This window comes from Motacilla alba, chromosome 17 (genome assembly GCF_015832195.1).
Source record: "Motacilla alba alba isolate MOTALB_02 chromosome 17, Motacilla_alba_V1.0_pri, whole genome shotgun sequence".
NCBI classification, from domain to species: Eukaryota; Metazoa; Chordata; class Aves; order Passeriformes; family Motacillidae; genus Motacilla; species Motacilla alba.
Window position 1 is genome coordinate 8,841,940 of NC_052032.1, and position 23,772 is coordinate 8,865,711.

Consider the following 23,772-nt stretch of genomic DNA (forward strand, 5'->3'; position numbering starts at 1 on the left):
TTCCTAACACTTGGAGCTTGTTGGTTGCTCTCTGCTGCACGGATTGAATCAAACATCAAAGAACATTCCTTTTAAATAAAAATTGTATATATTCCGTATTTTGCAACGCTCAGGGGACACGGAGAGTCCTTGCTCCCCTCAGGGACACCGGACGGTCCCTGCTTCCCTGAGGGACGCGGACAGTCCCGTCAGGGACACGGACAATCCCCGCTCTCCTCAGGGAACACGGGACGGTTCCCGATCCCCTCAGGGAACACAGGACGGTCCCTTCAGGAACACGGCTCCTCCGAGGAACACGGGACGCTCGCCGCTCCCCTCAGGGACGCGGGACAGCCCGCGCTGCCCTCAGGCCGTGCCGCCATGGCGGGCGCGTTGCTATGGCGCGGCCCCGCCCCGCCCCTCTCCGCGCGTCCCAACATGGCGGCGGCGGGCGGGGGCCGCCGGGTCCTGCTCCCGCTCCCGGTGCCGCTCCCGGTGCCGCTCCCGGTGCCGCTCCCGGTGCTGCTCCTGGTGCTGCTGGCGGCCGCCGCCACGGCGCGGCTGTACCGGCCCGGCCACGACCCGCTGACCGTGCTGACGGCCGGCTCCGTGCGGCCGGCGCTGCTCAACTCCTCGGCCGCCTGGGTGGTGCAGTTCTACAGCTCGTCCTGCGGCCACTGCATCGCCTTCGCGCCCACCTGGCGAGCGCTGGCAGGGGACGTCAAAGGTGAGGCTCGGACCGGGTCACCGCACACGGCCCCATCGGCCCGGCCGCTGTCTCGCGGCCCTTCGCGGCCTCCCGCGGTGCCCGCAGCCGCTGCAGGGCCGCGGCGGTGCCCCGGGGGGCGCTGGGCTGGGGGACCGCGGGGCCTCGGTCACTGTGTCACCTGTGGGCCATGCCACGTGTGCCCGGGGGTTGTGTGAGCATCGCCCTCATCTCCTGCTCTGGTGTGTGAGCATCACCCTCATCCCCTGCTCTAGAGATGCTTTGGTGTGTGAGCATCACCCTCATCTCCTGCTCTGGTGTGTGAGCATCACCCTCATCTCCTGCTCTGGTGTGTGAGCATCACCCTCATCCCTTGCTCTAGAGGTGCTTTTGGTGTGTGAGCATCACCCTCATCCCCTGCTCTGGTGTGTGAGCATCACCTTCATCCCCTGCCCTGGTGTGTGAGCATCACCCTCATCCCCTGCTCTAGAGGTGCTTTGGTGTGTGAGCATCACCCTCATCCCCTGCTCTGGTGTGTGAGCATCACCCTCATCCCCTGCTCTAGAGGTGCTCTGGTGTGTGAGCATCACCTTCATCCCCTGCTCTGGTGTGTGAGCATCACCTTCATCCCCTGCTCTGGTGTGTGAGCATCACCCTCATCCCCTGCTCTGGTGTGTGAGCATCACCTTCATCCCCTGCTCTGGTGTGTGAGCATCACCCTCATCCCCTGCTCTAGAGGTGCTTTGGTGTGTGAGCATCACCTTCATCCCCTGCTCTGGTGTGTGAGCATCATCTTCATCCTCTGCTCTGGTGTGTGAGCATCATCTTCATCCTCTGCTCTGGTGGTGCCACACCAGCCAAAATAGCTGAATGGTGGATGGTGGAAGCACACCTCCAAATTAAAGGTTTTGAAAGAATCCAGGCATAAAACATTTCTTTGCACGCACACAGCAGTGTGGTTTGCGTGTAAGTGTCCCTGGGAACCAGAGGTTTGTTTACACTGAACTCTTGAAGGCATGATGTTTATCTTCTGAATGTTTTATAAAGAGATCAGCTTGTTTCAGAGGATAAGCAACAAATACTGTGGTACTGGAGAGGCTGTGCACGCACTTGATTTATATCTTGCAAATTCAGTGTTGTGTGGATGGGCTCGAAGGGGGAAAAGGACCACCAGAAAATAATAAAAAAATCAAGCAAAGCGAGAACCAGGTTTTCAGATTTATCAAATATTGACTTTAAAAGTAATGGTGGCATCTACAGCTTATACTGAGGGACCTGCCTTGCTGTCTCTTAGCCTGCTCAGGTTTTTTTGGCAGGTGCTGAAGAGTTTTACACTGTTTGTAGATGTAAGGAAACAAACAGGCCCCTGAGGTATCAATTAAAGTTCAGCACTTCTGCTGGGGAGGAAGCCTGAGATCAGATTTGTAGGAAATGTTATGCTTAATATAGCAGTGTAAAATGCTTTTAAACCACTCTTAATTCACATTTCAACCAGGAGATGTTTCCAGGATGGATACAACAGTTTTTAATGCATTCATGGTTTCACTTTGAGAGGGACTGAAGAGCTCTGGCCATTCTGTGACACTCTGAAAAGCCTTAACAGCTCCCATGAAATGTAGGTGAAGTATTAGGTGTGCATTTAGATCTATGGAAATGGAAACCCACCCTAAAATAGTGCATCACACGCTGAGGAATTGTGATCAGTGAGCAAAAACTCAAAAGCAGAGAAACGCAGAACTGTCATGGTTTTCAGAGCACTTCAAATGTTCCTTACTTGCATGAAGGGTTTGTTTATAAACCAGTAACATTTCTCTGTTTAATTTGCATAAGTTTATGTAACATTTTCCCTCCTGCTTTAATCTGCTCTTGGCCAAAATAATATTAGATCTTCTCCCTCTCTGAAGTAACAAGGAGGTCTTTGAGCACAGCAGTGGAGAGCATGAAGAGCCCAAACTGGCCAGAGCTTTAGGCAGGATTACAGCAGTGTGATTCCTTTGTCATTTGTAAGGACTTCCTCAAATACATATTTTCTTCCTCACCAGCAGACATGGAACTGCAGATGCTGTCATGCACTTGTATCACTGCAATCAGTTAAAGGCTTGTCTCCTTTAATCCACTGAGCTTTTATGAAAACTTTCATTTAGAAAGTGGATTTTGAATGTTTGTGGACGTTGGCACAACCAGCAAATGCTATTGGCTTTTGGTGTTATTTGTCAGCCAAATGTTTCCATTTTCAAGCTGGATGAATGGATTTTAGGAGACTGAGAACAGTCATACTTTTCATTGGTAGCTTCATCAAAGAAACCAAATCCAAACCATTTTGCCCGCTTAATCTGTCTCAACATTTCTCTTTCAAAGATATTCACTCATCTGCTGGGATATTAAAGGATATCCTCGAGGATGCAGATTTTACATTAGGGAACTCCTAGATCACTGGGGTTGTGTTTGCTGATTTGGTGTCCAAATAAAATCCATTTAAATGGGTGCAGCAGCTTTGTCCAAAAAAGGCCTGTGCTAATAGACCTAATTTTAATTTTGTTTCTCATTTGTTAAATCTTGGCAAAGCTACCATTGCAGATTTCACAGCAGAACATAATCCTGCTGAAAAATAGGATCAGTGCTTGCTTTTGTGTAATTTATGTTTTTGTTTTGATACTCCCTCTCAGAACAGGCTTTCAGCTCAGTCAATGCTGCTGCTTTCCTAATCACACATTTCATTTTGTTACAGCAGTGGCCAAAGTGGCCTTTAGAGTTAATTATCCCTTTTCTGTCTAAAAGATGATTAAGTCTATCCAGCAAAATATCCATGGACTGGAATTACGTGTAGTAACAAACCCTTGGAAATCCCATATAGGACAACCTGTGAGTAATACACAGAATCAATTCACTCTTCGGGATTTGGAAGAACTGTCCAAATTCAGCAGGTTTTGTTTCAAGTCCATAGTAATGATTTCCTGCTAGAAACTGATCTTTGAACACATTTGGTGGGGAGCAGCAGTCAGCTGATCATGGTTCAGAAACACCAAGTGTCAACACAGGCAACTCTCAAGTAGCTGTGAGAGAGAGGTGCCTGTGATGAGCCTTTTAACTCCCTGCCTGAAACTTCCTGATGGAAAACAGCCAGGTTTATGGGAAGGAAGTGAATTCCTTGTAATTCTCTGCTCGATGCTCTGTGGCATTTCTCACGTGGGAGGTTTGACCCACCTGCAGGATTCCAGTTTGTCCAACACAGCCCTGTCATTCACTGGAGCTTGTTTAGCATAAACAGAGATTGTGTTGGTTAATGCATCCCTCATCTGCCTCTTTCCCATCGCTCGTGGGTCAGGTATTTCAAAACCACTACTGCTAATTTAAAATTAATCAGCATTTTGAAAAAAGCCAGCCCAGGCTACGGTGCCGCAGTAACTCCAGAGTGTCAGCTGTGCCCTCCAGCAGCTCTGGCACCCCTTGGAAAGGAGAAGCTCCGTTTCCAGCAGCAGGAATGCTAAGCAGCACATCCCAGCTGGTGCTCTTTAACCCGGGTGTTTAGCTGGAGTGGGGCTGCTTTGTTGTGCTGGGTGATTTGCATTGAGTTCAGAGAGCTCCCATTCATGGCGTGGAGGAGGATCCAGACAGGTGGAAAAAGGAGGAGGAGTGGTGAAAGTTGAATGAAGGAGATAACCAGAAGCCAAACTTTTCTTTTGTGCTTTGCGTTTTATTTGATGAAATGGGCTGTTGTGTCCTTTGTGCTGCTGTGAATGGGTGCCCATCTGCTCTCCTGGTGCCCGCTCAGCTCTTGGCATGTTCAGCCCAAACCTCTCCATCAGCTGCCCTGGCCTCCTCCAAACACAAGTAAAGGTCAAGCTAAATGTCACAGACCAGAACTGCCCATCAGCTCTTGAACTTGATGAAGCTTTCATGCTCTTTGCTATAAAAGCAGGTTTAGTTTTAGTGCTTTTTAAATTTTATTGGGAATTGTGGGGGACCTTCAAATTCTGCCCACGGCTGGTTTGATTTAACTTAGCTTCAAAAAGCAGCTGTCTAAGGATTCTCTTGGAGTGGTTCTTCCTTAAAGTGATTGCTGCAGCAAAGGCTGGCTCAAAAAAAAAAATCCCAGCAAAAAGACAAGCAAAAAGCTGTAAGTTAGTTGAAAGCTTTTACTGAATTATATAAGCATATTTATGGAAATCCTTGAACTCTCGTGGTTATTGCTGTAAAGGAGAGTCAGAGTGATGCTCGAACTCAACACTGGTTAAAACTCAGGTATTTTGTGGGGTATAACTAATGTATTTCTGAACAATACTGCCAGATAAATGCAGCTTGCAGCAGACACTACATGAGCTGGGGTTGTGTGTAATTCTGAGGCCTCTCAGAAAACTGTAAGTCGGAGAAAAAGCAGCTGGTTAAAAAAACTCTAATACGAGGTGCATCAGATTTATGGGTTTGTAATTGACAGCCATGTGGATGAGTAACTGTTGGATGAATTTGATTCAGTTATGTACATTCTGCATGCTCTATTTTATGAGCACAGCTAATGGGAAAAGCTGAGGAATTCAATCCAGTTCCTTGCCAGTGTTGGATTGGCCCTGATTTCATCTGCCTGGATTCACCCCTGGAGCTGCTGCATTGTGTGCTGTGATTCCTTGTGTTCAGGTGCATGGAAAACACTGATGCAGCCAAGAAAAACAGGGAGGTTTTAGTTATTTTAAAAATCAGTAGATTGTATTACACTGGGGGATGGAAATGAATGGCAAATGAGAATCGACCCAGGGCTGGATTTTTATGCCACTGGAATCTCTCAGAGTCCTGTTGCTGGTTTCCATGGGAAGCAAGGTAATTCATCAGCTGGGATCCGTGGTCGCTCCTGCTGAGAATTGAACGATATCTTTGTTTGCAGACTGGGAATCTGCAATTAGAGTTGGAGTGCTGGACTGTGGGGAAGAAGGGAACTATGAGACGTGCAAGGAATATGGGATTCACTACTACCCAACTCTCAGGGTAAGTGCAGGACATCCTGCCTTAGGCAAATGATGCATGTTTTCTAGTAATTAAACTGGGTAACTCATTGTTCTGTAGCTGGAGGTTTGCTTTGCTGAGAAAACTGCAGAGTTGATAACAGATTCATTTGAGGGGGTTTTGCTGAATGCAGGAGCTGATGCAGCTGTTTTGAGCAGTAATTCAGTCCTGAATCTGAAAAATCCTCATTGAAAGGTGCCATTCTGCAAAGTATCATGTTATCACTTATATATAACCCCTAGTTTCAATAGATTTATTAGATAATAACCATTTGTATAAATATTTTTCAAATCCAGATGTTACAGGATTATTAATTGGTGTGTGAAAGTAAAGGGAACACACTGAACTTGCCTCATGAAGACAGCTTATTGCATGAGCAATTAAAAATTTACCCTTGATAGATCCTTCACTATTCTTGTGATTAATTTCATGATATTTTTCATAATAAAATGCTTAAACTGCCTTTTAAAGAGGATGCCATATTAGCCAAAAGTATCTGCCGTTGTTCATTTTCAAGTGTAAATGCAATTTTTACCTTCTCAGTCAGTCTGAATTAATCACATTATTAAGTATGAGCATAATGTGGTGGATGGAGAGTGTTGAATAAAGTGTTTGTGATGACAGGAGAGGGAACAGGAGGCATTTCAATGTAGGATTTGTGATCCTTTCCCCTGATAGTAAAACCAATATTTTTATTTTCTTTTACTCTTCAAAGTTTTAGGTGTAAATTGTGATATCCTCTTTATTAAACACAGAATCTTTTCCATTTTATTTTTTTTTTGTGGCAGAAGGCAGCCAAGCTCCCTTAGATCTCCTGTTTAACCACTGGAGGGAGTTGGGAAAATGTGAATAGTGTTCCAAATACACACAGTTGGTAGCACAGATTTGGTGATCAGTTCATTTGTGTTTGGGTTAAAGTTTGCAGTGCAGGATCAATACACACCATTGAATTATGCATTAAGGGAGTTTTCCTCTTGCCCTCAGGTGAGAAGCAGCTTTTTGGAACTCACAGGCTGAGAGGGAAAACTGTCTCCTGAGCAGATAAATAAAAATGTTTTGTAGTTAGAGCTGTAAAAACTCTTGAAAGCTGTTTTTGTTCCTAAACTGGGCTTTTTTTGTCTGGTACAGTGAATTTTCTTTTCTCACACACAGTACTTCAGAGCATTTACAAAGCAGTTCACAACTGGAGAAAATTACCAAGGTAAGAACATTTTACTGTGAGAAATTCCCAGGGCAGTTTTCCTGTCAGCCAGGGCTGTGTCACACAACAAGCAAAATCCTGTCAGTTCCTTTGGGCAGGGATGGGTGGACACTAAATAGCTCTTTAAGACAGAATATTTCCAGTACTCTGTGAAGTGTTAATCAGAATATTTCTTCCAGAAACTTAGGAATTAATTTTTTTTAATGTAGCTCATAATTTTTACAAATGGCTTGTTAATTTTTTTAATCCCTTTTTTCCCACCACACTCCCCAGCAGCACGAGATCCAATTTGCTCAATCCTGACTTTTGATCCCTCAGCCATTTTCCAGGCATCCTGAGTTGCACTGGGAGAGCCTCTATTCAGATGGTGACTCCCTGAAAATAGGCTTATCCCGGGGTTTGTCAGGATCACAGCTTGAGGTGGTTTGTCTGGGACAAAAGTAATGTTGTCCCTTTCCATGGATGAACATTTGAAAGGCCAGAGGTCAGAGGAGAGACCACCTGCACCATTAACCCTTCCTCTACAAGGGAACCTTAGTTTTACCTCTTGGCCATTTGAAGCATTTTCTGCTTTTTAATGTGGTTCTTTTGAAGCAAATAAAATATTCTCACACTTCAGTTATTCCCTCCTCTTGTTCCATGGCTTTGTGGCCTCTCCATTTGTGGGAATGATGTACCTTGGCAGATTTTTATTTGTGGATATTATCCTGCTGAAGTTGCCCACAGCAACTACAGTGAAAATGTTCACATTGAGAATCAAGCATTGTTTGAAGAGAAAATCAGCAAGGCAGGAGGATGGATACATTTGGAAAAGTCTTGAGGCTTTATTAATTTTAGGATGGGATGACAGCTTTTAAATATGATCTCACAGCAACATTAAAATAAAATCCTACAATCAAATCCTTTTCTTCAGCCAAATAGTATGCTGAGTTTTAAGTCTGAATTTAAAGCAAAAACCTGACCCAGAAAAGCATGCATAGCAAACCTTTGTGTGAGTCATTTTTTCCCAGTTTTCTGAAGGGTTGTGGTTTTTTTGGAACTGTTCTCAGCAGGAGGAGATCGAGAGCTGCAGACTCTTCGTCAGATGATGATTGACTTCCTCCAGAACCATTCCCAGGAGCTGAGGCCTCCTGCTTGCCCACCACTGGATCCAGTGTTGTAAGTTCCTTGTTTTCAAATGTAGCTGCTCTCTGTTTACTCAGTTAATTAAATAAACTGTAGAAGATTAAAAATCTTTTTAAAGTGGTTTGTTTTTTTTTTAAATACCAGTTCTGCTATGAGATTGTAATAGGAAATTCCAGGAGTAACAGTGGGTGGATTGCATTCTGTGCTAAATTGCTTTTCTTTTCCTCAAAGGTCCAGTGATCTCCCATCTCTTTTTGACAAGAACAGCCACCACTACACAGCCATTGTGTTTGAGAGCAACAGCTCCTACGTGGGCCGAGAGGTAACTTGTGAGGGACAGAGTGGCTGTGAATGCATGTCACCATAAACCAGCTGGATTTGAGCTTATTTAGCCAAGCAACAGCTCCCTGAATGTAGCACTAGAGCAGGTCACACGTGTTTGGGGGATCATAAAACCCAGGGATTTTATAGGGCTGGGGTGTTCACTCACACAGAGGAACTTGCTTACAAAAGAATGTGATGTCATGTTAACTTCTTCCATTCTTATTTTAGTAGAAGGTTAATTTATCAGTTTTACCCTCAGCACTGAGGATAAATCCTAAATTTTCTAAATCCTGAATTTTCTTTCAAGAATTTGAAAGATCACAATAAAAATATTGCCAGATTACATTATTGTTTTGTTACTACTGGAGAGCCATTTTTAATACTCATTCTTCTGGACAGCTGTTTGTAATGATCTAAACTCTCCAGTTTCCTTTCTTCCCATATGAATTTTGAGAAATTAAGATAGTAGCATAGAATTATTTACCCAGTTCAGAAACACAGAGGAAGTGGAAGTCTTTAGGTTTTGCTTCCCAATAAAATATTTGATAGGGTATCATTTCCCCACCTAGTGAGCCTGTTGTTAGCTCAGACAACTGTTACTTTTCTCTTCCTGCTAAGATCTAGGATAAGTGAAGGAAAAAAAATGCATAATTACCCAAGCATAGTCTGTGTGGAAACATCCAGTGTCTGCAAAATGTTTCTAATCAGATTTGATGTGAGATGGCCCAGCGTCATGAGTGGAGGAGGTTGTGCTGCCAAGAGTGGGACTCACTTTGGGATCAGGCTGCTTCCAGGCATTTGTTCTCTGGGAGCTGCTGTGGTGATGCAAGTGGGCATTACTGAAGAAACGTGAAGGTTATAAAGTTCTTCAGATTTTTATCACACTGTTTTTATTATCTACAGTTAGAGGGGAAGACAGATTCATTTGATTAACACAAAGCGGAGTCTGCTTTCAGGATAAAAAATGTTTGTTAGTGTTATGTAGTATTTGAGCTTTATGGAATAGTTCAGTGAAACAGAAAATAGCATTGTTCTCATGTTTACAGCACAAGACAAAATGGACAAACCTTCCCGTACTGCTGAAGAAAAGGAGGCCATGTGTCATCACTGATGGAAGGAGAGAGGAAAAGAACAGAATAGACCAAGAAAAAATAAAATAAAAAAAGGAAAATAGGAGTAATAATTTCTAGAGAAGAGTAAATCTTCTTTAAGTGAAATTGTTTACGTGCACAGAGCAGCCATAGCTGCACTTCCTGCAAACAGCTAATGATGCCCTTAAAGGATGGTGCACTTCACCTGGTTATGTGTCTTGTCCTGCAAGATTGGCTGTTCCTTGAACAATGTGTAATTCATGGCAACCTCTCATTACCCAGGTTATCTTAGACTTGATCCAGTATGAAAACATCGTGGTGAGGAGAGCCTTGAATGTTGATAAACCTTTCCTGGAGAAGCTGGGGGTCACCTCAGTCCCCTCATGCTACCTGATACAGCCCAATGGCAGCCATGGATTAATTAACAAGTAAGTAATTATCTGTCAGAGGGGGACGTTCACTTAACTTAAAAAAATGTCAGGATTTGATGTCCTGACACCTCATCAATACATTGTACTTGTGTGTTCCCTATATTATCAATAAAAGACCTAATACTGCTTTTACTTACCACTATTGAAAATTTATAGCTTCAATTTATTACTGTGATACTTCTGAAAGGAAAAAAATCTTTAGAATAAAAGTGGAAAAAACAAACGAAGCATCAAAGATGTTAAGAAAACCCATTTCTTATGTAACGTGAACTGACATTTGGATAAACATTATTTGTTCCTATTTTGAATGGAATTTCACACCCCTAATCCAAGTGATTTGTTATTCACAAATTGAACATTATTTCTTTTCACTTTGTATCAAAGCAGGCCATGCTGCACCGGGACTGTAAAACATAAACCAAAGTGAATATCTTACTTTATAAACAGTTATTTGCTTTGGGCATTCACTTAGTCTGAGATTAAAATTCTCTCTCTCTGTCCATTTGCAGTTTGAAGCCTCTACGGTCTTTCTTTTCTTCATATTTAAAGTCACTGCCAGGTGTAAGGAAAAAACTCCTTTTGCCACTGCAGCTGCCTGCTCCAGAAAACAAAGAGGAGAGCCCAGAAATCAAGGTGTGGAAAGAGTTTGATAAGTAAGTGATGCCCTTGATTTTTATAAATTTGGTTATTAAAAATTACCTGCAGCTTTTTCCTGCCACGTGGGAAGCTGTGCTGTCATTTATTATAAAACCCTAGAGCAGTTCTGTGTTTTACTTCATTTCACTCCGTTCAGTTCAATTGTGAGCAGCTTTTCAAACAATTCACAGGTGAAATTACTGAGGTATTTTGGTTTTAGCAGCAAATGTCTGCACTGCTCTGGAAGGAATGTTTTACTAGAAGTGTTGGGAAATATTCAATTGCCTTGAAAATACCAAGGACTTACCAGCCACTACCTGAAAGAAGTGAAAGGTGTCCCTGAAAAAATACATGGTAAAATGCCAAGCTGTAAGATTTCTGTAGGAGATTCCTGTGTGTGCAGTAGTGAAACTGTGCCCACTGGAAAGGGCTTGTCAAATACAAGTACAATAGAAAATACTAAAGTCACTGTAAAAGATGTTTATCAGCCCAAATCCCCTGAGGTTTATCTTCACCCTCTTTGAGAAAAAGATGCAAAGCCTTTGCAGAGAGATAATCCCTCAGTATCTTTAGATGGAAAAGATGTGGGACTGAGTGCTTTAATATAATACTTCTTTTCCTTTCATGGACACTATTAGTGTCATCTTCTTTCAGTGACTATTATAAAATGCTTTATATGGAGCATTCAGTTAGCAAAACAACTTAGTTAAATTGAGCTGCTTTCCAGCAAGGCAAAATCTTGTTGGCATGAATCTCCACTCCGAGTATCTTCTAAATAGGATCCTTTTGGAGAACCTCCTGAATTCATGTGGATGTCTCTTTATTTAAGAAACTTGAAGCAGAATTTTGCTGGTTTTTATACCTTAAGTGAGTACTATATTAATTAAGGAGATGAATTCAGAATAAGTCTGTGGCTTAAATTAAATTATAGATGTAGTATATATAATTATAGATGATTCTGTCTTTTAATATGTTATTTAGGAGGTGGGAGCAGCCAGTTTCTTCAGTGTTTGTTTTTTAATTCTGTTTTTTTTAGCAACAGAAGTGCTGCTGAACTCTTACAAGAAGTGTGAGCTCTCTGAGCTTCTGTTTGTTCAGTTCCATTGCTCTGTCTCACACTGCCTGAAAAGCATTGCAAGCTGGGGCTGTGTGCCTGCTACATTTGTACTTTGTAAAGCAGGTTTAGTTAGGAAGATATTTAGTTGTGAGAAAGAACTTGGAAAACGTTTTATTTGATTTATATGGTTTATTTGTACCTGTCAGAACTCTTGTCTTAAGAGCTGCTGTGTTTTAACTGGGAGGTGAAGGACCTGCAGTAAAACTGCTGCATTTGGGAGAGGATTTCTAATTCAGTCCTTCCCAACACTGACATTTCCAGTCTTGTTTGCACCCTGCCCTGTGTAGGATTCCCTGTTGCTCAGGGCATGTCCTGTTTCTGTTTGTGGTCAGCCCAGCAGAAAAGCTGTAATTTCCTTACACCAGGGCTGTCATTTCATTACAAGGTAAAGCTGCCTGGGAAGCAAAAAGTTCAGTCAAATATAAAACCAAAACTTTCTCACGTGTGGTTGTGCCTCAGTTGTCCAAACTCTGCCTGTGCCGCTCGGGCTGGGCAGGACTCTGCAGTCACTGTGGGGTGGCTTTAGTGACACCTCCTCTCATCGATCTGGCCTGGGAGGGTGCTGAGGGAAGGAGTGGCAGGAGGCTGCCAGAGCATGCCACGATGATGGATGTGTGTTCCAGGTCCAGGCTCTACATGGCTGACCTTGAGTCAGGATTGCATTTCCTGCTCCGGGTGGAGCTGGCCACGCACAAGGCACTCGAGGGAGCCGAGCTGAAAACCTTCAAGGACTTTGTCACCCTCTCTGCCAAGGTAGGCACTTCTGGGCTTTGATTATTTGTGAAGATGAAGGGGCTGCACCAGAAAATTTATCGTGGGACATAAGTCTCTCAAAATGTCTTGCACAGTGGTTGAGTGTGTGCATCCTCAGGAGCTTCAGAAAGAGGCTGGTGGGTTTATTTAAAGGCTATTTTTGAGGTCTTGTTTGCTCTTCTGACATACTTACAGGGTTAAAATGCAATTTAATTTCACCTTAGGGGGCTCAAAATTAAATAAAGCTTAAGTAGTCTGCAGCATATTGAACAAAGACTGTAAATATAGTCCATTTATCAGATTTTCAGGATAAGTGGCTATTGTTACTCAGTGGGATTAAACCAACCTTTGTTTTTCATTCTTGACTTTTGGATTTCATTAATGCATACTTGGCAAATGCTATTCTATTTAGAGATATTAGTATCTTCTGTCTGAATTTTGAATACAGTTGAGCTACTGATTTTGATTAAATAGATATTCAAAAATAACTGAGCTATTGAATATAATTGAGTGTTTAAAAATTTAAAATGCTTATGTGTTACATTTGCATAAAAAGAAAATACACACAATATAATGTGGTATGACTTGAAAAGAATTTAAAATCACTTTGTTTTATAACGCCAGCTTCCTGAAATGAACAATATATCTTTATTTTTACTCCCTGTGTAGCTAACACTATGTTTTATTTTGAATAAGTGAACCAATAACTCTTAAGGGAATAATAAGGCCTATATGAACCATTTCCAAATATCGGGGTTTATCTGAAAATCAGACAGTTCCTTACCCAGCCAGCTCCCCCCTGCAGCCATCAGAGCTCAGAAATCTGCAGCTGGCCTCATTTCTTTAAGAAAGTGTGGTGGTAATCTTTCCATCATATTATCCCCAGAGCCTCCTCTGCTCTTCCCTGTGGTTCCTGGCCAGCTGATGTCGTTTGATTCCCTGGCTGTTGATGATAAATGGGGAATGTTCCCTTTTAGGTGCCTGCTCATCTCCCCCTGCTCTGTCCCACCAGGAGTTGCTATCCTTTATTTGCCTTTTTTTTTTTTTTTGGTCATGTAACACGTTCCTCATTTTTCTCATTCATATTTTCAGGTATTTCTGAAAATATTTCTGAATATTCAGGATTTTTTTCATATTCTTCTCCTGTTTATAGTGATGGTCAATCCAAAGGCACAGAGATCTCTGGTTCCCTGCCTGGGGAATTTTCATGACTGAAATCCTGCTCCTTCTGGAAGGATCCTAAAGAATGGCAGATACTTGACTTAATTCTGTAATAATTCCAACCCTTATTAAAGCAAAATAGCTTTTCTGCTGGAAAATAATGGCATTACCACTGATTTACAGGTCCTCACACTCTGCCAGGCTGTGGCTCCTGTAAGTTCTGAGTTAAGGAAGTCCCTGATTCCAGATCCCTTTGGAAATCACAGTTACACATGAAAGGAAAATGTTCTTCTGGATAACAACTCCTAAACTCACAGAAATCTTACTAAAAAGAACTCATTTTTATGATTGTTCTTCCAAAAATGAGAAGGATTTCAGCCTCTCTGTTTCACTGGGGTGTTTTACTCTGTTTTGAGCAACATTCCAAACTGAATTATCTTAATGTGAAATCCTAGATAACGTCAAGTTGTTCTGTAGCATTCCTGCCTGCTAAAATTTTTAAAATTTTAACAATTTTTAACATTTTGCACAAAAAAACCTGTTGAATTTTGTAAGCAAAAGCTGCTGCGAGATGGCTTTTTACTGCAAGCAGAACAAGTAATTAATTTGCTCCTCAGAAAACAAAATGAAGCATTTAACAGACAGCAAAACCATTTGGATAAAACCAAAAGCATCTCATTGCTAATGAGATTTGTGCCTGAAAATGTTTTCTTCTTTATTTTTTTTTTTTATTTTTTTTATTTTTCTCAGCTTTTTCCTGGCCGACAGCCTGTGGTGAAGTTGTTAGAGACCTTGCAGGAGTGGCTGGTGAGCCTTCCATTAGATAAAATCCCTTATGATGCTATCCTGGATCTGGTCAACAACAAAATGCGGGTAAGCTGTTCCCAGTTCCAGCATAAAACAGGGCATTAGGACAGGATAAGATTCTCTATCAATCTAAGACATCACTTACTGCTGCTCCCCCAGTCATAATGGAGTTATAAGAAGGTTAAAATGAAAATAAAGTGAAATCATTAGCAGAAAAAAAAACAAACCCATATCCACACAAAGAAATTGAGAGAATTGAAACATGCAATGCTGGCTGGGTTTTATAATGAGCAAGCAATACTTGTTCCCTAATGTCATCCCCAGGGATGCAAGATTCCCAGAGGATATTTCTGACTTTGCTGTGCCTGCTGTCAGCAGGGTTCTCTTGAAGGTCAGAGTTTAAGTGATGGGAAATTTACCCGCTGAAATGTGCATTATTCCTGAAGAGTTTCCCCAAATACTCTCTAATTTCCCTGCTGGAATCCCATCCCACTTTGGCAAAGCCCTGTCACGGGGTTGTCTTTGCACAGAACTTCACAGTTTCTTCCCTATTTCTGTCTGAAATTTGAAAGCCTCCTGTGTGTTTTAGGAAGAGGAGAGAAGAGTCTCAGAAATTAAAATCTTGCACTGGGTTTCGGGTGCAATGAATAAGGAGTGGGTTTGTTCCAAGAAGAAATAATTTGGAATTTTACAGCCAGTTAAGGCTTTGCACTGTAAATCATGTAAACCTTGTGCAGTGATAGGGAATTTTGGATGTCCCCGGGGAAGCTGGAGCTCTGGCAGTGTACAGGGATATTTTTGTGTATTGTGTTCTTAAAAAAAATAATCTTCACAGGTTAAACTACTTTGTGTGCTCTGTCAGGCTGATTTTAGTAGGTTTGATGGCAATGACTGAACAATTTATATCTTGTCCAAAAGGGATGAGCCTCATGATAATGCTTCAGAGTATCTGAGACTTGAGGATTTTTGTTTGCCTGAAGCATGAACTGATTACCAAGTGCAGAAAGTCATTTATTGTTCTTTACCCTGGATCACCTCGATTCCATGTGGGATCAGCAGTGCTGCCACACTCACTGGAACATTTCAGCCCAGAGCAGCACATACCTTAAACACATCTCTTTTTTTGCAGATTTCTGGGATATTTCTCCCCAGGAAGGTGCAGTGGGTGGGCTGCCAGGGCAGCAGACCAGAGCTGAGGGGCTACAGCTGCTCCCTCTGGAAGCTGTTCCATACCCTCACTGTGCAGGCTGCACTGAGACCAAAAGCTTTGCTAAACACAGGTGAGCAGCAAATATTTTTTGGTGTGTAAATGCTCAAGGATTCACTTTGTGGAGGAGAGTGGCTGCAAGGCTGCACCAGCAGGGGTCAGAGCTTGGCTGCAGCAGGGAGGTTTGGAAATGTGCTAAATAAAGTGTGTGGCCCTAAGGGTGGGAGTAATAAAGCAGGAAAAAGGAAAAAAAAAAAAAAAAGAGAATTTCAAACAAAGAAATGTTGAGCTCCCTGAAAAGGGATGAAAATGATTCAGGTTACCTGAGGTTGCACTGGGAATGAAATTTGAGGAAAATGAGGTTTTACCATCCAGTTCAGTAGCTGTAAAAGATGTACAGCCATTAGCTGATCCTTCTGTAATGTTATTTCTTAAATACTGCATGTTATGACTTTTTGGTTTATTTTTTTTTTCAGCTGAATGTACCTGTCATTAATCCCTGCAGTGATTTACTACTTTGCCAGCACTCTGCAAAATTGCTCATTTTTAGACTTGCAGCATCTTGTGAAGCTGAGTGTTAATATTCTGATGATGATTCCTGTTTAAAAACCTGCTGGTTATAAAATCTATTCTCCTCACCCAATGAAAATAGGATCACTAATGCTAAAAATTTGGGTTTTATTGTTGCCAGGCCAGTGCTTTGTTTGGTTACAGTTCTGTTTAGTTTTCATTTAAAGCCTTTTCAATGTCTTTTCCAAGGAATATGAGAATTCTACATGAACATCATAAAACTCAGAAATTTTCAATTTACCAGTTGTTGCTTGTACGTTTAAAAGGATTTTATTATTTCACATTGTAGATCCATACATTTGTCTAGCATTATTTACAGAGTGAAAATGCTTCAAATCTGAATAATTCTCCTGCAGAACAGGCATTTTTTGATAGCAAATCATTCTGTTGTTGATTTTTGTTTCTGTTTTTGTTTGTTTTTCATGTGGCTGTAGATTGAATTTCTTCCATTTAGTGCAGTGAGCTTGAGGGGTTCGTGCTGGATGATTTTGAGCTGTTCAGCAGGATCCTGCAGAACTTAAATTTCCCCTTTTTAGCCCCAAAGTGTTCTGATTAAATCTATTAATTCTTAACATTTAACCACACAAAATTACCCCTCCAATTGTGTGTTTCAGGCATGAGGCTGAAGTTAAAAATACATTGTAGGACCTGAGAACTCTTTGGCACAGTTAACCCTGGCTGTAAATCGGGCCAGATATGTGATGATCACTTCTTATGGTGAAAGAATTGGGTCAGTCTGAGACTGTGGGATTATGTCTTGGGAGGTTTTCCTCTCCTTATTGCTTGTTTAAATCCCATCTACTAAAAAGCATGATGTACTCCCTAATCCTTCCCACCACAGGTAGGGTTTTATGGTTCTTGTCCACTTTAAAGATTAGGGTTACCCTGAATTGCAGTAGTTTGGGAGGAAAGAGAAAAGGAGGATTACACAATGATACATGGCAGATGTTAATAGAAGATTCATCTCGGGGCTGATAAAAGAAAAACAACCAAAATGAGCCATTTTGCAATTGTTTGCTTTCTGAAGCAGATGGATTTCTCTCGGTCGTCCCCTCTGCTCGAGGGCCTGGCACTCTGGGTGAACTCCCTGTGGCTTTTCTTGATCAAATGATTTCATTGGGTTATGTTTGATACATTTTAATGCTGAAGGGGGAAATCTGAACCTGCAATGGGAGTGGCAGGAGGGATCCAAAGGAACTCAGGAGAGAGCTGCTCACAGCCAAAGATGTGTAAAATCATTGTAGAAATCATTTCCTGAGCTCAGTCCATGGCAAGAAACGTGGTTTCAGGTGGCAGGATGTCTTGGTGTGAATAGAACAGCCTTGTGGATTTTATAATAAACTATCTGACATTTTTAAATCTAGTGCTGAATTTGACAGATTTCCCCACAAAAGGAATTTTCAAGGGTGTGCCATTGCACAGGAGAAATGAGATTAAATTTGTGTATGAAGCTCTTGTTTCTCCACAAAGAGATAATTTGCTGGTTGTGTTTATCATTTTTCCTAAATACACATTGCAGTATAAATGGTAAAACTGTTCTGCCTGAAATTCATTTCAACTTCCAAAATAATTTCCCAGCCTTTCTTTTAATGCAGTAATTTAATCTGCTTTAATCTCATAGCTTTTATTTATACATGTCTGTTCAATCACAGATATTGAATGCCTGAGGAGAAATCAGGGTTTTTTTAGGATTTCCTTTGGGCCTTAAAGACTTCTTTTTGCTGCTGTGTTTAAGAATATCCTGTTGTTGTTCTAAATAAAGGTGTTGATGACAATCTTTATATATTTCCTATAACAGATGAGTGCTCTGATAGTTTGAGCAGGTTTTGTTGATTTTTTTTCCCAAGAAAACAAAGCAATAGTAAATTACTCGTGGTGCTCAGCAGCAGAGTCTGTAATTTGATCAATCTGCACCATAAAATGTGTTTAATTTGACAAGTGTGTGCTCGTGGTAACACACAGGGCATTTTTAAATACATTTTGACATAATTTACTGGGTCAATTAAGCATGAATCAGAAATTCTGTGTGACAGAGATGAAACCATTAGGATTTCAACAAATTATATCAGGTTTTCAAGGCACTTAGAGATGTGAGGAGCTACCTGCTGACACAAGAAAGGCCACAGAGTTCTCAGCCTGTGCAGGCCTCTCTTCCTGCTGAATTCATTCTTCTTTCGCGTTATCTTTAGTGTGGAAGTGTGAATATTATAAAAAGAATCCTGTGTTTGTGTTTATTTTAGCAGGAATTCCTGATTTATTCTCCAAAGTGTTTTTCAGCGGCTGCTCTGCGCGTTCAGAGCCTGCCAAAAAAGCCATGGAATTAATAATTCTAATGAGATTGTGGAGCTCTCTGATTCCTCAGAATTGAGGAGTAACAAACAGCCCTCACGGGCACCTTCTGCAGAGGGGCTTTGACTCTTGATTTTTCAGTAGCAAAGTCACCATAACTTCAGTGCCTGGGCATGAGTACAGAGGTGAATGCATCATAGAAACATTCAGTTACATACTGGGCAAGAGCTTGGAGAAATCTCTGATTCCACAGGAGCTGTGACATACAGAAAGTGTGAATTTTACATATTTTAGCAATTTCACAATGTTCTCTGATAAAAATAATGTCTGGTTTTCATTAACTGAGTTTGCTTTTCCCCTGAAATTTTAAGATACTCTGAAAGGAGAAACTTTGCTGTAGAGACCACTTGACTTTTATTGGATTGTGGTGTTCAGGGTAGCTTTGAGCAGTTGTACTGAATGTGTTGCCTGTGTTGGCACAAACAGCCACTTCAAATTGCAAAAGTGATTTATTTCAGCTCAGGTGTCACTTGTGTGGAACGAGAATGGAGCAACTTTTCCTTTCCTCCTCCCCCCCTTCACTTCCCTGCTGCTGGAGCTGTGTCTGTCCCTTGTCTTGCAGGTCTGGAGGACAACCCCCAGATTGTGCTGCAGGTGATGAGGAGATACATCCAGCACTTCTTTGGGTGCAAGGCCTGTGCTCAGCACTTTGAGGAGATGGCCAGAGAATCCATGGATTCTGTGAAAAGCTCGGACCAGGCTGTTCTGTGGCTCTGGGAGAAGCACAACGTGGTCAACAACAGGCTGGCAGGTAGGGGAGGGAAACTCCTGAGCCAGGGCTGGTGGAGAATGAGAAACATCACTCTCAGAGCTGGTTTCTTGTGAGATTTCACCTGTTGCTTGGTGAGGCTCTTTCTGGAGCACAAATCGAAGGAGCAATTCAGCTGCTTAGGAGTGGATAAAAAAGAATTGCATTTCTTTCTGCACCAGTTTAGGGTTAAAACCTGCCTTCGTTTTGTTTTGGAAAATGATGGCAATTGGACAAGAGGCTTCCTCAGGATAAAAGAGCCTCAGCTCTTGGCAGATCAGCAGCTGAATAAAATAAAATTACTGTGTAAAGGAAATCTGTGCCCCCTCCAGATCCCTGTGTTTTCAGTTGAAAGTGCTGTTAAAATACTGGTTGTGTTTAATCCATTCTGTTATGGAGGTATCAAGTAACTGAAGCACTAAAGAAAATTGGTTTCTCTTTGCACTAAATCCCTGTCTGCTGTTATGGATCTGGGTAATGCAGCATTAGTTACAATTTCAATATGCTACATTGTGTTCATATTATGCTCCTGCTGCATTCCCAAGATTTATGAAGAATTAAATACTCTTGTGAGTACAAACAGTTTGCCTCCTTCCTCTGAGGAGAAAAAAGGTAAATAATAAGAGATTAAATAAAAACATCCTCTAATTTTGGTTCCTGTAACAGGCAACTCCTGTGCACTTGGAGTGGCCAAGTGGTGGAGCAATGCACTTCTTTAGAACATTAAGGTATTGGAAAACTCACATGGATATTGATTTAGGTGATGCAGCAGCCAGCTAAAATACCCTTTTAGTAAGAAGTATAAACACACTGGAATAAATAATAATGTTAAATTATGCTTTTTCAGTTTGCTAAAATTTCTCTGTGGGACAGTGATATATTTTCACCCTTAAAAGCTGCATCTGTGTTTGTGGTGCCGTGTGAGAAATGATGTTTGGTCAATGACAACACCTTGGGGTGGGGGTCAGGAGGTGCCTGGATATGGCTCTGCCCTATTGAATTATTCCTGTTCCTTTGGAATGCACAGGATTTACAGCAGTTCCCTCTTTGGCAGGAAAACACAAAGTACAGGGAGTTTTCCGTTTGTAACCTTGCTGTAACACATTTTGTTTCTGCATTTTTTTATTGAAACGAATTGATTGCTGAGTGATCTTTAGGATAAAAAAGCCAATTGGCTCTTTTGCTCATAAATATCAAGGAGACAAATATTTTTAAATGTCTTTTGAATGCCCATTTTACCCAAAATCATGGGGAAGTTTCCTGCTTTAAAAAAAAAATAAAAATAATAAAATGAGAATAAAATGCAGAATTTTTATTTCTAAAATACTTTAAGTGCTAGTGTAATAATCAGGTTAATAAATTAGGGGTTTTACCAGGTGGAGATTTTTTTTCTAAAAATTATCTCCGTTCACATTTTCAAATATTGGTTTTTAGAGCAAAGTGTGAGACCAGCTGCAGTGTTCAGCTCAGAACCGTGGCCAGAGCTGTGAGCATCTGAAACGTTAAAATTAGATCTAATTCAAGAGAGTGTTACCTATTTAAAGACTTGGTTTTTAGCTGAAAAATACATCTCAAAGGTGAACGTGGCTTTTAAAATACTGCAGGTGTTTGTTCCGGTGGTGATGCAGAGCTGTGGAAAAGCAAGCTTGGGGTGGAATGGTTCACAACACAGAAACATGGCAATATCTCAGTGTCTGGCCTTGGAGCTGCTCTTGCAAACCAGGCAGAAAACAGGGATTAAGGAGTGAAAAGAGCAGTTTGTTTTGCACCATAATTCAGGTTAACCCTGCGGGGCCCAGACCGTTGTGTGTTCCTGCCTTCTGAAAGCAGCAATGGCAGGATTTGGGCTTGGGATCGAAATGCCGCAGCTTTTACTGTGACAAAAGGGAAATAATTGTGAGGTAGTGTTTGTATTTTGGAATGTTTGGGGTCAGAATCGATGAGAAAAGTTCCGAATTAGTGATTGTCTTTGTTTAATTCAGTTACTGTGCCGTGGCTTTTTGCGCCAACCTCGCTGAAAGTGGAAAACGCTCCCTGGGCAGTGGCTGATGGTGCAGCTTTCCCTGCTCATCCCTCCTGACTTCTTTCCATTTCTATTTTTCTCCTCCCAATTAGGTGATTTAACCGAAGATCCAAAGTTCCCCAAAGTGCAGTGGCCAACTCCAGACATTTGTCCTGCGTGTCATGAAGAAATCAAAGGGCTGCACAGCTGGAACGAAGACCAAGTGCTGCAATTCCTCAAGTCCCACTACAGCAGCGAAAACATCCTCTATAAATACACCGAGAGCCAGGCTGACCCCAGTGCCAACGAGCAGGGAGACACGAGGGAGGGGAAAGACAAAACCCTGCAGAAGAACTCGGGGGGAAATGGAGAAAACAAGCTCCAGGAGAAGGAGAAGCCAGGAGATCCAGGCTCCGAGGCGTTGGAGAAGCCAGTGGGAAATCCTGGAGCTGTCCAAGGTGGCGGCAAAAACGCAGCTGCATCCGTGAACCTCAAAGGGAGCAGGCAGGCTGTGTCCTTCCTGGGGATTGGATTTTCCAACCTGGACATGAGTCTGTGTGTCATCCTCTATGTGGCATCATCCTTGTTTTTAATGATCATGTACTTCTTTTTCCGGGTGAGGTCCAAGCGCTGGAAAGTGAAGTCTCACCGTTCCTCGGTGTAGGAGTCCTCGCTGTTCGTGGCTCTCGGGTCCCAGACACGGCTTTAATATTTATGATCAGGGATTTTATATGCAGTATTCCTTGGGTCAGGCCCCTTTCTTCCCAGGTGTTCAGCTGAACGGGTGGAGCTGGCCTTGAGATCCCCAGGCTTTGCCCGGGGCCACGTCAATGTCCTCACCCGGGAGCTGCATTTGGCAGTTGAGGTTTTTCCATGACTTCCCACCAACATCCTTTACTCATTTCCAGAGTAAACATTGCATTATGCAATCCGCTGTGCCTGTTGGAGAAGGAAATTGGATATTGTTTTGTGTATTTTCGAGTCAGGTGGTGTTTTTTTTTAACTCATCCAGAGCTGATTTCACCTCCCCGAGTGCTGAATGGTACCTTGGCTGCTTCACTGGGAGAAGCAGGAATTCGGATGTTTCTTTTCAGGAAACATGAGTTTTCTTCTGATTAAATCAATTCTAAACCTCTGTGACTTTCTGAAATGTTATTTACATATTTAAAGTAGGAAGCATTTCATGTTCAAATCATTCGTCCATTCTCTGGTGCATTCCAGCCCAGGATGTGTGTGTGTCATCACTAGGATGAGAGTTTTGGGGCACAATTAGCAGCCTGATGCTGATTGCTAAATAATTATGGTGTTATCCAGGTGGAAACCAATCCTGATGGACTCTAGGAAAGGAAAACAATGTTTTTAGTGAAGGACAGCAAGGTTTGTGTTACTGTGGCAGAACAGACTGGAAAATGTACAAATACTGAGTTTCCTCTGTTGAATTTCTCCATCACAAGAGAGCAATTAACACTTCCCTTGGTATTTCCACCCAGAGCTGCCTCTTCTGGGATGTCCAGTTCCCTCTGGAGCTCTGTGTGGGGTCCTTGGAGCAGCAGTGAGAAGAAATCATGAAAACATTACAAAATCATCCTTGGGAGTAGGAGTTGCAGTGATCCTGGCTGGGGGGATAATTCACGTCCTGGGTAGTGAAGTTTATAATCCTATCCAATGTAATTGAGCATGTTCTGGTTATCCATTACCTAATCTTTAGTTAATCCTAATAGGTTTTGGCCTCAATGTTTTCTCGTGGCAGTGAGTTCTCCAGATTAATTATGTTATATAAAAAGGCTTTTCCTTTCAATTCTACATTTGCAACTTTTAATTTAATTGAATGTTTGCTGGCTCCTCTGTTACACGAGAAGGAGTAAGGAGTGCCTGGCCAATTCCCTGGATTTTTATACCACTGGTGTCTCCTCCTCTGATTTCCCTCAGAAGCCCCAGCATAGAAAGTTTGAAGCCTGGCAACAAAAAAGCACCGAAACTCCACAGGGTTATTTTTTCATAATCAAACATTGGCTGTTGACATAAAATTGAGTGTTTCTGACGTGTCTCTGCAGCATCCAGCTGGAATGACAGAACTGAGCTGCAGAGATTCACTGCCCCTCGTAGCTGGGTTTATCACAGTCACACCCACGCAGAGGAACAACTTTCTGGGGCTGCTGTGAATGTGTCAGAGGAAGAAATCTCAGTTCCCATGATCCTGTCAGTCCAACATTCCTACAGAGGGCTGGGTCTGTGCCTTGAGGACCCTCAGAATTCCAGAGTTCTGGCAGGAGGAACCATCCTGGGTCCTTCCTCTTTAGGAATTTATGACTCCCATCCTTAGAGCAGCTGGGCTTGGACATTCAAACGCCCTGGAAGCACGAGGGTGGTGGTGAGCCCATGGGGAAGGGGCTCCAGGCTCATCAGGGCCCTTGGGTTTGGGCTGGAACCCAGTGAGATCCCAGGGCAAGGCTCATTCGGAGGAAAACCTGGAAATTCCACACTGATTTTGAAAATTCCACACTGATTTTGAAAATCAGATGACTTAGGGGTGTTCTCAGCCCACCAGCAAGGACTGTTAGCATTAAAAG

At 42.2% G+C, this 23,772-nt stretch overlaps 1 protein-coding gene across 2 annotated transcripts; it reads left to right on the forward strand.

The window, feature by feature from the left end:
* The first annotated feature begins 412 nt into the window (after nt 1-412).
* QSOX2 (quiescin sulfhydryl oxidase 2) lies at nt 413-22,337 on the forward strand. 2 transcript variants are annotated; one of them, XM_038156533.1, is made up of 12 exons: nt 413-706; nt 5,562-5,662; nt 6,833-6,881; nt 7,931-8,039; nt 8,238-8,328; nt 9,704-9,849; nt 10,362-10,505; nt 12,229-12,358; nt 14,270-14,392; nt 15,456-15,606; nt 19,015-19,203; nt 21,316-22,337. In XM_038156533.1, the coding sequence occupies exons 1-12, from the start codon at nt 418-420 to the stop codon at nt 21,864-21,866; spliced, it is 2,073 nt and encodes a 690-aa protein (XP_038012461.1). In that variant the 5' UTR covers nt 413-417; the 3' UTR covers nt 21,867-22,337. The 2 variants fall into 2 exon arrangements, with proteins under 2 accessions (XP_038012461.1, XP_038012462.1); XM_038156534.1 differs by having other exon boundaries at nt 7,934-8,039.
* The last annotated feature ends 1,435 nt before the right edge of the window (nt 22,338-23,772 follow it).